A 16,259-nucleotide genomic window follows, 5' to 3' on the forward strand; every position below is an offset into this window, starting at 1 on the left:
GGAGGTCCAAAATGAGTCTCGCCGATGCGTTTTGGATGCGTTGGAGTTTTTTCTGTAATTTGGCTGTAATTCCGGCGTAGAGGGTGTTTCCGTAGTCTAGTCGGCTCGTGATCAGTGCGAGGGTGACAGTCTTTCTTGTCTCGGTGGGGATCCAATGGAAGTTTATTTTGAGCATACAAAGTACGTTGAAGCAGGAGGATGAGACGGCGTTTACTTGTATGGACATCGAGAGGGAGGAGTCTAGAATGAAGCCTAGGTTACGTGCGTGATCTGTGGGTATGGGTGCTGAGCGCAGATCCGAAGGCCACCATGAGTCGTCCCAGGCAGAGGGGAAAGATCCCAGGATGAGCACTTCCGTTTTGTCTGAGTTAAGTTTAAGGCGGCTGTTTTTCATCCATATGGCTACTTCTTTCATGTCTTCGTGGAGATTGGTTTCGGCGGTGTTGGGGTCTTTGGTGAAGGAGAGGATCAGCTGGGTGTCGTCAGCGTAGGAGATGATGTTAAGGTTGTGTTGACGCGCGATGGAAGCGAGTGGACTCATGTAAACGTTGAAGAGGGTGGGATTGAGTGATGATCCTTGTGGTACACCGCAGATGACTTCGGTGGCCTCTGATTTGAATGGGGGAAGTTGGACTTTCTGAGTTCTCCCAGTTAGGAACGAGATGATCCAGTCCAAGGCTTTTCCTTTTATTCCGATGTTGCTGAGGCGTTGTATGAGGATTCTGTGACAGACAGTGTCGAAGGCGGCGGAGAGGTCGAGTAGAATGAGGGCCACTGTTTCCCCGTTGTCCAGTAGTGTTCGGATGTCGTCTGTTGCTGCGATGAGGGCGGTTTCGGTGCTGTGTTTGGCTCGAAAGCCGGACTGTGAGGGATCGAGGGAGTTGTTGGATTCGAGGAAGGCGGCGAGTTGGCTATTGACGGCTTTCTCAACGACTTTGGCCGGGAATGGGAGGAGGGATATGGGGCGGTAGTTTTTAAGTTCAGAGGGGTCTGCTGTGGGTTTCTTCAGGAGGGCGCTGACTTCGGCATGTTTCCAACTTTCTGGGAAGGTAGCAGAGTTGATGGAGCAGTTGATGACATCACGGAGATGGGGTGCGATGATGGAGTCAGCTTTGTTGAAGATGTGGTGGGGACATGGGTCGGTTGGCGAGCCAGAGTGGATGGAATTCATGAGGCGGATGGTGTCTTCAGTGGTGATTGGGTTCCAGGCACTGAGGTAGTTAGAGGGCGGTTTACGTTCTGAGGGGGGTGGAGAGGATTGTTCGTTGGAACTGTTTTCGAAGCTGTTATGTATGTCGGCAATTTTGTTGTAGAAGAAGGAGGATAACGAGTCGCAGAGGTCTTGGGAGGGAGTAATGTCGTTTGATGTCAGTACCTTCTGCCTGCCTGATATCAGGCGTGAGGGTGATGCAGTGCCACATGGATAGGCTGACCCCATGCATTGCTGGAGTTGCGCCATGGTTGTGACACGACTGCAGCAATGCGCGAGTTAAGTGCAGACAGATATGTCAGGATTCCTGATGTATCTGTCATTAGTTGCGTCATGGAGCACTGTCCAGTGAAGACAGTGCAGCCATGCTGTCGCAAGAAGGGCATAGTGAGAAGTGTTGCAACGCTGTCTTGTCACAGCGCTGCAACACTTTTCATTGCTGGGGACCAGGAATGCTACTATCTTATTGATGATGCGCATTCCTGCACTGTAGTTTTGTCGCAGGGCAGCACTGCAAAATTGCTTCCAGTACTGTCCTGCACCAAAACCTGCTGAGATGTGGCCCCAAGTGTTATCTCCATTTTTAAGACCAGCTACTTTCTGGTCTTACGTTACTGGCTCTAACTCCAGTTAAAGCCAGTTTTCTTGGTCTTCAGAAGTTCAAGGATCCCCTTGTGAATATGGAGTAGTGGTGTTTGTGTGCGTTTTTGCATGGGTACGCCTCTCCTGCATATAATTATCGCTAACAAAAGTAGCAATCTTTAAAATGGACGCCTTTGCCTAAAAACTGTCGCTAACAGCTGTTAGCAACAGCTTGATAATAAGGCGATAAAAATATTGCCGCTACAGCTTGATAATAAGGCGATGCAAATATTGCCGCTTCAGCTGCATAAAAGTGCCGCTCACACAGCGATATGGCCTTGAGAATATGCCCCTTTGTTTTTGGAGCAAAAATTGGAAAAGAGAGCTGGAGAAGAAAGCATCTGTTTTTCCCCTGCAACTGGAATCGACACAGGGTTTGCAGTACTAAAATCACCATCTTCCCAACTTTTGGAAAGAGGCAGACTTTTGTCAGAAAACTAAAGTATTCTTCACAGTTTTGGCATTTTAGTGGGATATAGCCTATTTTTTTGCACTTTTAACCTCCTTCAGTTAGTGGTAGAAATTGATGTGAAACCAATAATTGATTCTGGAAATGTATACATTTCTAAGAAGTATACAATATTTGGAATTTAGCAAAGTGTCATTTGTGTAGATTTTTCAAGGTTTTTCTATAGAAAGTAACAATTGAAATTAAAAAAATTGAACATTTTCACCTGTAACAACTTCTAAGTATGGCAGATGTTTAAAAGCAGTACACGGTTACGGATGCTTCTGGTTGCGGGGGTATATGGGACTTGCAGGTTATAACAGAGCTGCACCTTGCAAGGTTTTTTTATTGTGTACCTGGGCATACAGCAATTCACTTTCTAAAATATAAAGAGTGAAAAATAGGTATCAAGGAAAACGATGTGTTTCTGAAATGGGAACAACATATGGAGTTTAGAAGCAGTGGTTATTTGCACAACTACGAATATGTGGGAACTGTACTTGCATGTGAATTAGAGGCTATTTTTGAAAATGACTTGTTTTTTATGCAATGTCCTACATTTGGAAGGCAGAACTGCATAGAAAGTCAATAGGTAATGACACTTGTTCTACTATTCAGTATTTCCCTAGGTCCCCAAATAAAAATGGTATCTCACTTGTTTAGGTAAGCCTAGTGGCCCAACAGGACACAGGCCAAAACACAACGTGGACACATCACATTTTTTCCAGTGAAAACTGACCCTTTCTTTCGCAATGTGCCTAGGTGTGGATTTTGGACCCTAGCTCAGCCGGCACATAGGTAAACCTAGCAAACCTAAACATTTTTGAAAACTAGACATCCAGGAAAATTCAGGATGTGGTGACTTGTGTGGCTCTCACAGGGGTCTGTTACCCAGAATCCCACGTAAACCTCAACATTTGTATAAAAAACACATTTCTATGAGGGAAATATCTAGTATCTGAGAGGAGCCCGAAATTTCCTTCAATCCAGCATTCCCCCAAGCCTCCCAATAAAAATGGTACCTCACTTGTGTGGGTAGGTCTAGTGGCCACAACAGGAAACGTCCCAAAACGCAATGTGGACACATCGCATTTTTCTAGTGAAAACTGACAATTTTTTTTACAATGTGCCTAGCTGCCCATTTCGGACTGTAGCTTAGCCGCCACCTAGGGAAAGCTTGCAAACCTTTACATTTTTAAAAACTAGACACCCAGGAAAATCAAGGATGGGGTTGTTTCTGTGGCTCCCACCAGCTGCTGTTACCCAGAATTCCTTGCAAACCTTTGAAAAAAACACATTTTCCTGACATCTCTGTGATGAAAAGCTGTAGAAACTGCGGGGAGCCACAAACTTTCACCCACCCAGCATATCCCAAAGTCTCCTGATATGAATGGTACCTCACTTGTGTGGGTTGGTCTAGAGCCCGTGACAGAAAACGTCCCAAAACGCAACGTGTGCACATCACATTTTTCAAGTGAAAACTGACCCTTTTTATGCAATGTACTTAGCTGTGGTTTATGGAACCTGCCTCAGTTGGTACCTAGGGCAACCTAGCAAACATGTACATTTTTTTAAACTAGTCACCCAGGGGAATCTAGGATGGGGTGACTTATGTGGCTCCCACCAGGTTCTGTTACCCAGGATCCCTTGCAAACCTCAAACTTTGTATACAAACACATTTTCCTCACATTTCTCTGATGGAAAGTGCTGGAAACTGTGGAGAGCCACAAACTTCCATGCACCCAGCATCCCCCCAAGTCTCTCAATTAAAATGGTACCTCACTTGTGTGGGTGGACCAAGTACCCGCGACAAGCAAGGGCCCAAAACGATCTGATTTTGCAAGGGGGACACCTGCGTTTTTGGTCTTGGGCTCGGTGGCCAAACCTGCACATTTCTAAAAACTAGAAACCAAGGGAGCCCAGGGAGGTGTGGCGTGCTTGGGGCCTCCAACGGTTTCCTACCCAGAATTCCCTGCAAACCTCAAATTTAGCAGAAAAAAAACAAATTTTGTGTCTAGTCATCTATAAAAAAAAATATGTAACCCCCACAGAGCGTCGGCCAATGAGCAGGAGGGCCAACGTCCTATCAATGTTGCTGATTTTATTTTAATATTATATTTTGTAGGGAGATCACACCTGCCCTGAGAAAAACAATACTTTATTTTTTAAATATAAGCCACTAGGGGAGGAGGGCAGTCCATTCCCAGGGGGGCCTACCCCCCAAGATTTCATTGGTGTCTAGTGGGGTTTCCTGGCTGTGGATTGCAGCGTTGCCTCGATCCACAGCCAGGAAACCCTTTCAGAAAGACCTTATTTGAAAGGGAAGACCCTCTCCTTTCAAACAAGGCCTCCCTAAAAGCTGGGGAGGTGTTTTTCAGCCTGTTTTCCCCACCGGAGTTGAATGCTGCCTTACCTGGGGCTGTCCTTGACTCTGGTGGGGAAAATGGCGACGTCAGAGCACCTCGCTGTGTGCTGACATCACAGATGGGAGGTAGAAGGTGCAGCCATTCGCGTCTTCCTTGAACCTCTAGTCTATGGACCGTAGGATTTAAGGGGGCCCTCCCTGATGTCGACCAATGGACATGCGCCACACCATGGAGATAGTGCTTCCGTCGCCAATAAGCCAACAAAAAAACCCAAAAGGGTTAGCAATAATAGATACAAATTCTTTCATGGATAATCTGATGAACATGGTGTGTTACAGCAAAAAAAGAATGAAAGATAAATACATCAAGACTTTGGCCAACAGTATTGCTGCAGGGACTCCCATACTACTCTAATGGAAGTGGGCTGAGGTGATCCCAGTTTTCAAGAAGGGTGAGTGCTCCCAAGCAACTAACTATAGTCCCATCAGCCTGATCGATGGCGCTCAGAAAGTTTTCTCTCAGGCACTTCTTTAAAAGATCAGGAGGAGAATAATATTCTATCCCCCTTCCAGGCAGGTTCAGAAAGAGGATCAGCACCATCGATTAGGTTTTTTTGTTTTAGTTTATTGTCCTTTTGATATTATACCTGGGTGCAAGCTGTGGTATGTCCTGCAGGGGCTGGTCTTCCCCTGAGATCCTAGTGTTGTTGTCTGTCTTCATGAGGACAACTACGCCAGGGTCAGTTGAGGAGACCTGGGCCAGTTGACAGATCTGATCAGTGTGGACAGAGGGGTCAGACAGGGTTGTGTGTTTGCCTCCACTTTATTTTTATTATTTATCAATGGTGTAGTCCAATACATGGCTGAAGTACCAGCTGACGCCCCTGTGTCAAAGTAACAACCTTAATATTTGCAGACAACACATTGATAGTGTACAAAACACCCAGTGGTCTGCAACTGCTCTTGGATCGCTTCAAGGCCTTTTGCCATCACCGAGGTCTCGAGGTTAATACCTCGAAAACCAAACTTCTGCTAATGAACCCACATAGAACATTCAAAGGTAAAATGCTGCTAGGGGGGGATCCCTCTTGAGAGAGTGGCCACTTTGGATTATTTGGGCATAACCCTATCTGAGAAAATGGCATGGAAAGATCATGTTGCAAAGCAGAATCTATAGCATAGGCAGACCATTGGGGCAACTTCCAAAACTAAGCCAATCGTTGCCCCTCTTCAGATTTATGACCACAAGGTTGTGAGTTCAGCTCTGTATGGGGCTGAACTCCCGGGATTCGAAAACATTGAAAGCCTGTTAATTACAGATAATACATTATTAAGAATGTTATGTTCACTTCCCCAGAGAACACCACTTCAAACACTACGGCTAGATATGGGTAGACGCTCAATTGTGGATAAATCTAGGCTCCGCCCCCACTTTTTATTGCTCTGTCTCAAACTAACCCCCGAGCTCTCCCATTATGCTGCTGCACTTGATGAGGTTTCCAAGCTTGACCACTTTAAAAAGATTGGGTGGTTCAACGAGGTCAGGTCACTACTATCAGTGATAGGTCTGGGAAGTTCATGGCAAACTAAAGACGTTGTCCAACTGCCAAGTAAAGAAGTGGTTAAAAACCAATACTGGAGCTGGGTATCACAATCTTTTGTTGCTCAATCACTTGTGGGATGCCTCAGGTTAGAATTCATGGAATTAAAACTACTAAGCACTTTCGAACAGTATATGGAGCTTATTACCATCCAGCAGGATATGAAACTTTATATCCAATTTAAATTTGGATTCCTTCCTGTGAACTCCTATTTAGCTGCTTGGAGGCAGCCCCTGGCTATAACACAGCACTGCCCGGGCTGTTTTACAATGATTGAAACAATTGACCAGAAGTTCTTTGTTTGCACTCTGTACAGATTCCCGAGACATAAGTGGCTAGCCCCTGTTTGTAGATTATTGGGAAATTGTTGCAACTGGGAAGCTCTTAGCATCCCAAAATCAGAATATAGGACTTCTGTAGCATGTGGAGTTGCTAAATTCCTTGGAAAAATGTGGATTATCAGAAGGTATGCGTCCAAGACGGGATATTCTGCATTTCATAATTGTATTAAGTATTTATTTCCAGTTGTAACAACTTTTTAATGTTTTATCTTTGTAAATTGATCACATTTTGATGTTCAGTGGAATCCCTTTTATAATATGGTATATTTTTTACAAATACTAATAGATTTGATCCTTTTATAATTGTTTTTAATGTTTTAAACAGTATACTATTTAATGATTCTCATATATGTATATATTGTTCGATAATTGTACTGCAAGCACTCCACTTTTATGGTTGTAATGGCCAAATAAAGTTTATGAATGACTGAATTAAAGAAATTCCTCTTGAGTTTCATGGAGGAGAGGAGAGATTCTAGGTAAAGGTGTAAATCGACTATACAAAAATATATATTAGGCAATCCATGTAACGATATCCTAAACTATTTGTTACTTGTAAATAATATGTAGGAACGGTTTTATCTTACAAGGTTGTGATTAGGTATTTTACTTTTTGCTGTTGCATTTCCAAAAATGGGCGTTTTGGCAAAGAAATTACAGCAATGGAACTTTTGCGCAATCAACTGAGCATGTTATTCTGTTTTGTAAATGCTACCAAGATATAAGGAACCACTATTTAAACCCTGTATTTTTAAAACAAAATTTGTTTTTTTTTAAGGACGGCCTGAATTTTTTATGTAATTTAAATACATTAGAATTGTGCTTCATAGTATTGTCATTCAATTCTCATGCAATTAAGCAAAGGAAAATCTATGCTCATTTCAAAATATTGCACTATGAGACAGACTAATAACCTCATGCCTTTTTGCACAGTACTCTGTTCTAATAGTCAGTAAATGACATCCATCTTTTTATGAGATTACTGTAACAAAACTGTATTTGCACATCATTTTAAATTTAATTCATGCACTATAGATTTTAATCTTTTTATTTATAGATTTGTGTTTTACATGTGTATATCTTTTATGGAAACTTTTTCTGAATAAAGATTATTTGAATTGAATTAACTTACAATGTATTTCAAAAACGCTAATGAAGATGTCAGAAGTAGTAAATCTGGCACAAAAAGCCACAAGACCTCCTGGAAGGTCTGACAAAAGCTCTACAAATTTCAAGTGATGGGCTTATTAAAGTGTAGTAATCAGTCAAGGGGTAATCACAACACGTCTTTTGCAGCAGAATAAGTCCTTCTGATTTTGCCCACTAGACTTATTTCTTACCCATAGGGCCCAATATAAAGAGTTAACATGAATCTATTTCAGAATTGTATCAGGAAACATGACTGGTTGTTTCTCTTCTTTGCATGTACCTAAATCAAATCATCATTAACATGAGGAATGGTACAATGTGATAGCATATGAAGCAGAACATTGTTATTTGGAATAATACAGTTCTCATTCTTGTTTTGGTCTTTAATTGTGTGTTTTCTAGCTAATGTATATCTTATGAAGAAACGTCGCATATAATGTTAACATTAATATGCCAGGCTAACGTTGTGCAGCTGTTGCCATTGAATGTCACACCGGCATGATTGTTTTTCTCTTGTTAAACTTCACAGATGCTGGGATTTCCAATTATATTGCCCAGACTGAGAAGTTTACTACGGCAGCAACAGATGGACCAATTTACAGTACAATTGATCGTACTAGTGATGATATACAAACATTTAATGGGGCTTTCTCCCCAAACAACCCACTGCACGCAACCATACCTGTGATCCCTTATGGGGCAAGAATCCTGCAATCACCAGAAATAGAGGTGAACCAGTGGAATGACCAGCCAGGACCTTCAAGAGCCCCGGATGCACAGCCAGAACGAGGCAGAACTGAGAATGGTACTCTTCTTTCTACTAATTCACCTTGATTCAGTAAACATTTTATCTTATACTTTGCCCTGAAAAACCCAGCATTACAATAGATGCCATGTCTAACCAGTTAACTTAATAGTGGTGCATCCGCCTTACGCTATTTCAGATGATATGAAGAATGTTAAAGGAAATAGGTATTGTGCTACACTCTTAGGCTTCATTGTGCGTGTTTAAAGGATGCAGCCATACTAATACAATCCCATATTGGACAGGGCACCTCAAACGCTACCAAAAATCACAAATTGCCCTTGCATTTATGTGATGTATACTTCTGAAATACACAGCGATCCACAAAATTCCTACTGCCCAACATTCCCCCACTTGTGCTGATTAAACGCTACTCTTTTTTTTATGGGTGGGCCTAGTATACACAACTGGAAAAGCCTCAAACCTTAATGTGGAAGTATCAACATTTCCTGTAAAAAAAAAACGAACCTGATTCGGCAATGAGGGTAACTATGTTAATAGGGTCTGGCCTCAGTCACCACCTATGGAAACCTACCAAACCCACAATTCTTTTTAAAGTAGATACCGTGGGGAGTCCAAGGTAGGGCGTTTTCATGTCCAGAATACCATACATTCCTCAAACTTTGCCTAAAATCACGAATGTTCCTTACATTTATGTAATGTAATCTTCCGGATTCTACAGGGATTCAGAAAATTCCTACCATTCAGTGTTCCCCCACTTGTTGTGATAAAAACACTAGCACTTGTGTGGCTTGGCCAAACGACCGAGACAGGCCCACATCAAACTAGGGTGAATGGAAGTCCCACAGTGGAACTCCCATTGACCTTAGGTTAATTAATTCCTGTCACGGTCTTTAGGCCCAGCCACACAAGTGGATTTTGTGGATTATGTTAAAAAAAGTGTGATTGTAAGCAAACTTTGAGGTTTGTAGGGCAGTGTGGGTATGAAAACCTTGTGAGATACAATCATGGCAACCACTGCGGAATCCTCTGGATATCTAGATTTCATACATGTATGTGGTTAGCAAGGTTCCATGGGTGATGACCCAGCTCAGTGCCAAATACAGCAGCTATCTCGATTGCTGATCTCGCCACATAGAGCTTCAGGGACTTTTGTGTGGTGGTATATTGGCCTGCTCACAGCAGTGGGGTACAAATATCGGGAGACAACTGGAAACTCTTGGCCATGCAAAATTTGCAGATCCTTCAAAAATTCTCAAACTTTTCTGCATAGAAATGTGAGCAAAATCTGTGTTTTAGTCAAAGTTAGAGATTTGCAAAGGCTTCTGGTGAGAGCCATGCAAGTCACCCCACCATGGATTCCCTTAGGGGCCGAGTTTAAACATGTTTACAGGTTTGCTAGGTTTGTCTGGGTGCCCGCTGAACTAGGTCCCAAAATCCCTAGGTATGGAGAGCATTGTGGGTAAGAAAACGTTGTGGGATCCATGCAAGGAACACCACCCTGGACTCCTTTTAATGTTTTTTTAGTTTCCCGAATGTCTGGGTCTGGTAGTTTTCTCCAGGTGGTGGCCTACCCAAGCCTCAAAAATTGCAGCTATTCACCATTGCAAATGGTACAATATTGGGATTTAGGCACTCCTCGCCCAAATGTAAAAACAACTCCTGATAAAAAGTCCTATTGCTTGCATTTGGATGCGATGTTTTAGTCCGCAGGGGAGCAGAAAGACTTGTGAAACTTTAGGGATGAGGGTGGGGCCTGATCCCAGGATGGGCCAAACCCATCCCATTTTTTTGTTTAAAAAAAATATAGTCCTCAAGGGCGAATTGGGGCCTAGCTCCTTCTCCTTCAAAAAACTTTGTGTCCCCTTTCAGGTGCAAATATGGCCTTTCTACCCCCCCATGGGGGAAGTTTTGGGGAAACCTTCCTGATTGGGACAAGCCTCCAACTGCCCTCAGAGTGACAGAAGGATACTATTGCGCCACAGGGGTGGGGTATAGCTTGATACCAGGGTAGGCTGCTTCATTCTTAGTTTTTTTGGTGCCATTTTGAAATCCCTGCTGTCTAGTGGGCTTGCTGCCCCCTAGGGGTTGATTGGGAGTAATCATCCCCAGTGCCCCCAGGGAGGGACAGAAAGACTGTATACCTTTTTTGGGGGGATTTTGGCATGGCCATGCCCATGGTGGGCTGCCACAACCCCCTTTTTTAAAGATTCCCTCTTGTCTAGTGGGCTTTGTGCCCCTGGAGGGATATTGGGGTTAATCTGCCCCATCTGCACCCCTCAGTGGGGTGCAGCAATACTCTCTTCTTTTTTTCTGTGTGGAGGCATGGCCACGCCCTTTGTGGGCAGCCCATACACCTATATATATTTTTTATTTCCCTGGTGTCTAGTTGACTCTCTGACCCCACGGGGGAGTATATTGGGGGTAGAGTCAGAGTCAGAGTCAAATACACTTTATTCGATTATTTTAAAATCATAAAAGTATGCTATACATTCACTTTTGATCATAACAAACACAAGTTATTAAAAATCAATTAAAAGAAGTTATTAAAAACAAGGATTCAGAATATACACATCTTCGGTGGTGATCAAGGTAACATATACAACCAATTAGTTACAATTTACACGGTTTTTGAGACCATAACGAAATATTGGGGGTAGTGAACCTCACCTGCCCCTGGGGGGCAGAAAGACTGTTACCACATTTATAAGTTGTGGGGGCATGGCAATGCCTATAGTGGGCAGCCACATCTTATATTTCTTTTTATAAGTTTCTCTGGTGTCTAGTGGGGTGTTTGCTACTTACCCCCATCTGCCCCAAGGGGGAGCAGAAAGTTTGACATTTTCTGGCAGAGAAAAAAAGCCCTTGCCCAAGGGACCGCTCGCCTGCTGTCTAGAGGGTGGATCCCTGCATGGGGATCACTCTCCTGTGGTAATCCCCAAGCAGGTACCCACTGGGCAGAGAGACCATTGGAAAGGAGAGACTCTGCCTTTCCAACGATACCTCTCCCAAGAGAATCAGTATTCATGAGCTGAGATGTGCCCCTCTGCACTGATACAGTGAAAGTTAAACTAGCACATCGCTCATTTTACTTTCAATTTACTGTAATGACATCAGTGTGCCTTGCAAGCTGATCATTACAGTAAAAAAACACTTGGGCTGCTCCGGAAGTAGCCCAAGGTAAAAAAAATAAAGGAATCTCTAGAGTGCAGAGCACTAAAGGGACCTTTAAACACTTCTACAGTGTTGGCCAATGGCAGACACATGCACTGAGTTGGTAGTGTGGCTGCCGCCGGCTCTTAAGAAGTTAATATGTTACTAATTGGAATTGATCTTTTAAGGGTTTTATAGTAGGAAGTGTTGAGTCTGAAGTTGAGCTTAGACATGGTACTATTAATTTAAACAGTAGCTCTTCCAGAGTGAATTAACTAAATAAGGATAAAAAGAGTGGCGTTATTGCACATCATTAATTATTCTTGAAAGGAAAGCACCTGTCTGCGTGTGTGGCAAGTCATCAATGACTTGTTGTTATTTTTTTTTAAATAGCAAGCTTTATTCGATTTAAAAATAAATCATAAAAGCACATGATGCAAATCTTCTTCATAAGCCATTTAAGTAGATAAAATGACAAAATTCATCATTGTGAAAAGGTAAAAAAGTGGCAGCGCCCCCATTAAGGAAGTACTACAGTCATTCAATTCAGCCTAGTTGGAGACATTGGGGGCTTCAACGAGGCTGAATTGAATTGGAGGCTTGGGAGACCTTGAATTGACGATAAGCCAAGTGGATGAAAATCGTGAAGTTAACTTTTAAAGCTGTGTTCTCTGGATTCAGGGCAGTTATAATGCCCTGCCTGCAGGTCAGGACTCCAAATTTGTTCCACTGAGGCCTTAACTATGTTCTGCGTAGGGGCAACAGTCCTAGGCAAATACATGCAATGTACTCCAGATATTCATCTGATTTGCCACAGCCTCTACATGCAAGATCATCTGAGGTCTGCTGCCATAAAGGTAGGTGTTTCAAGAAAAGTTACTCGCCCATCCTAAGGGCCAAGAATCTTTGTTTTAGATGTAAAGAATAAGAGCGGGCCAGGTGTGACAGGAGAGGGGCCGGCTGGTACAAACTGATTACTGCCCATACGTGCTTTCTTTTGGCTAGGATCTCTCTGATTAACAGTCTGGAGCATAGTTGGATGCGCTTTTTGATACTTGATTTATGAGCTTTTTTCCCAAAATTAAGAGACCAGAGATGTCTGCTGATAGTTATGACCTGCATTCATTGAAGTACCGGCTATGTGCACCGCTGAAGTTATTAACACTAATGTCCAACCATAACAGGGACTCAAGGGTGCCATCTCTCACCTGTCTCAGCTTGTGACAAAGGTTTAGAAAGGACCCCATGCTTTGCAAGATATATTTTGGGAGGCCCAGCTCCAATTGTATCAGACAAGCTACTTGGTAGCCGAAGCACCCTTTTGTGGATTTTAATCGTATAATGATTAAGGATAGTACTGAACTTGCCGAGGGAGATCTCAAAACCGTACGGCAGGGTAGGGCCTATCTTGGCTCGCATAACTTCGAACATTGCAGCTAAATTGTGGCCAGTCAGTGTTTTAGAGAGCTTATAGAGGCTAAATTGGAGAGCCGTGACTTTCATGACAATTTTGTGGCAATGTTTTTTTAGTATGCCCCTTGAGGTATTATGGAGTCCAAGGTACCTGTAGGTTTTGTCATCAGGATTTTGAATGTTGTTGTATATCCAGCCTCCACCTCTGTGCTGCTTCCTGCCAAATAAGGCCACTTGGGTTTTCTTAGGATTTGCCACCAATTTATTTGTGGTGGCATAAACGTGGAGTGAGTTTAACAACTATTGCAATCCAACTCTTGTACAACTGAAAAGAGCAAGGTCATCAGCATATAAAAGATTACTGATTTACCCGCTACCAATCCTAGGTGGGTGGCTATTTATTAAGTCCATCTTAAGATCGGTTAGGAAAAGATAAAAAATCAGCAAGGCTAGCCCACATCCCTGTTCTCTGGATTTTCTAGATAGATGCAGTCTAATGCCGATTTTAACTTGGGTCCAAGTGTTGGTATGCAGCTGCATGATTGGCTTCAATAATTTAGCTGGTATTCCCCAGCTGGATAGCTTAGCATGAAGAGATTCCCTTGGAACGTGGTCAAAAGCAGCTTTAACCCCTCCCACGCTTGTGACGGAATATTTCCGTCACGCCCCCCGGGTGGGCTGTGCTGGTGATGGAACGGTTCCGTCACGGCCTGCTCTCCGCACCTACGTGGCCGTTCTATTGAGCGGGCGGGGCCGTGACTGAACCGTCACAAGCACAGCTCACCCGAGGGGCGTGACGGAGCGTTTCCGTCACCAGTGCGGGAGCGCTGCGCGCCCCGCCCCTTAGCACTGTGGCGGAATAGCCGCCGCAGTGAAGGGGTTAAAGTCCACAAAGCAGTAAAACATTGTCGATGCAGATGCAATAGCTTTATTAGTAAGGATGGTTAAAGCTAAAAGGTTGGTCAGTGTGCCTGAGTGTGCCACAAACCCTGTTTTGTTCTTGGGTAACAGTTCTTTTGAGTCGGCCCAGCTCTTCAGATCTTCCAGCAGCAAGCTGGCAAAAAACTTTGCCTCATTGTCCAATAGTGCTATCAGCCTATAATTACTTGTGCGGATTTTAAACCAGATTTATGGATAGGCTGAATGATCACACAGCGCCAAGAATCTGGAATGATTGAACTCCGTAGTGAGTAATCCAACTGGCTTTATAACTGCTTGGACCCGCAGGGTATGTTCGTTTTATACAGGGCCAGAGGCAAACCGTTTGGGCCTTGGGCTACGTCCGATCTGGCTTTGGATAGAATATTTGCCAGCTTTGAGGGGGAGAAGGAAACCTTTTTCGTCAAATTTTCCTGCACACCTTGCGGGATGTCCTGCCATTCCCGGGACAGTATTGTTGCTGGTAATGCCTTCTGCTCTTCCACCTGAAAGTGACCGTGAGAAAGATTATCCCATCATTCTTAGTGATGTTTGCACTTCCCAGGCTGCGGTTTCCATTGGATTGGTTGTTGACTAACGCCCATAATTTTCGGGGGTTCCGGCTCATGCTTGCGTGAAGGAGAGAACAGCAGAGTTGTTGGAGGTGTTTCTGTTTATTAATTCAACATGCCTGTTGTTTTGGGCAGATTTATAGATCTTCAATAAGGATTCTGATTCTGGATGTCTTCTTGCTGCCCTGAAGGAGGCATTTCTGATGTTCTTTAGTGCTCTTATCTGAGGGGAGAGGGGTACCTGCTTATGGTGTGATCCGAAAAATTTTTGTGGTGGCAGGTTAAACTGCTTTAAGAGGTAGTCACAGAAAATTGCCCTGTCATTTACTGGGGAGATTGACAGCTGGTTGAGCTTTTTGAATAATTGCTAATACATTTGTGTGAGCCCTCCAATATTGTTTTGACAGTGGGTGTCTCAACTCCATTGATATTAATGTACCATCCTCCAGCACAATTATTCCTTATAATAGGCAGTATTCATAATTTTTGTTGTCACCACAGACATGTGCTTGTCACCTTTGCATTTTGTCTCATATCAAAGAATGCCCAAGTTGTTCATAGGGACTCTAGTTTGCATTGGTATGCAGCCTGTCCAAGTAGGCACCGCAAGCCTAGTCAGGGTAAGCTTAGATACACACTAAAGGATAATTTATGCTCATCTTCTGGTAGCTTGGCCAAGAGCAGTCAGGCTTATCTAAAGAGGCAATGTGTAAAGTATGTGTGTGACACACAAACGCACACAGTGAAACACCACAAAATAACTGCACACAAGTTTAGAAGAAAAGAGAATATTTTTATGCAAAAATCGGATTAATACAACAAAAACCCAGAGTTATGAATTTTGAAAGAATACATCAAAAAGTAGTGCTTGCAGTCAAATAGCGCTTTGGAGTTACTTGAGGTCCCGCGGGACTGGGGTAAATCCAAAGTTCAGGCTGACCATGATGAAGGGCAGGCCAGCTACAAGACTCACACTGGGCCTGCTGAAAAATGACCTTGGGTGGAGCAAGCGTTGGCATCGAAGCGTCAGTTACAATTCAAGCAGTTGTTTAGAAGCGTCGTTGTCAAGCCTCGCAGTTGATTCACATGTCTTCGTTGAACCTCTTATGATGCTAGCACTGCATCCTTGTCGAGCCTCGCAGTTGGGCCCCGTGTCATTGAACTGCTGAGACCTCAGAACAGGGGGCAAGCCAGCAAGCCCTTGGAGTCACTCTGGGTTCAAGTGAGATGGGTCCAGTCTTTGCCCTCAGCAGGGCAGAGATCAGCAGGTAGCAGGGCAGCTCACCAAAGCAGAACGCATTTCATTTAGAGCAGTATTCACGAAAAGTGGCAGTCCTTGTAGCACAGCAGTCTTTACTCCTGGCAGAGTTTTTCACAGGTCCAGTAGTGTACTATTATAATAGGGTCAGAGACCGAGTACTTATCCCAGTTGTGCATTTGAAGTGATTGTGACTGCCTAATCAGGTGTAAGTGTCAGCTCCTCCCTCTCTTCCTGCCCAGGAAGAGCTATTAGAATGCAGATGAATGCGGATGAGTTTTCTGTCACACCCACCCTTCCTGTGCATGTGCTCTGTCTAGGGGGATACACAAAATGTAGCTTTCACCCAACCCAGACGTGTATTGGAGACAGGCTGCAAGGCACATAGAGCAGTAAGAGCAGAAGAATGTCCACTTTCTAAAA

The 16,259-nt window shown here is 43.6% G+C and overlaps 1 protein-coding gene across 1 annotated transcript in view; it reads left to right on the top strand.

Moving 5' to 3' along the window:
- LOC147732751 (roundabout homolog 2-like) overlaps positions 1–16,259 on the top strand; it is a 1,033,034-nt gene that overhangs the window by 900,162 nt on the left and 116,613 nt on the right. The window contains exon 21 of the mRNA XM_086957318.1: positions 8,286–8,561. Within this exon, the coding sequence (XP_086813444.1) occupies positions 8,286–8,561 (276 nt within the window). The remainder of the gene's footprint in view (positions 1–8,285; positions 8,562–16,259) is intronic.

The sequence above is a fragment of the Lissotriton vulgaris genome, chromosome 2_1 (genome assembly GCF_964263255.1).
Source record: "Lissotriton vulgaris chromosome 2_1, aLisVul1.2, whole genome shotgun sequence".
NCBI lineage: Eukaryota > Metazoa > Chordata > Amphibia > Caudata > Salamandridae > Lissotriton > Lissotriton vulgaris.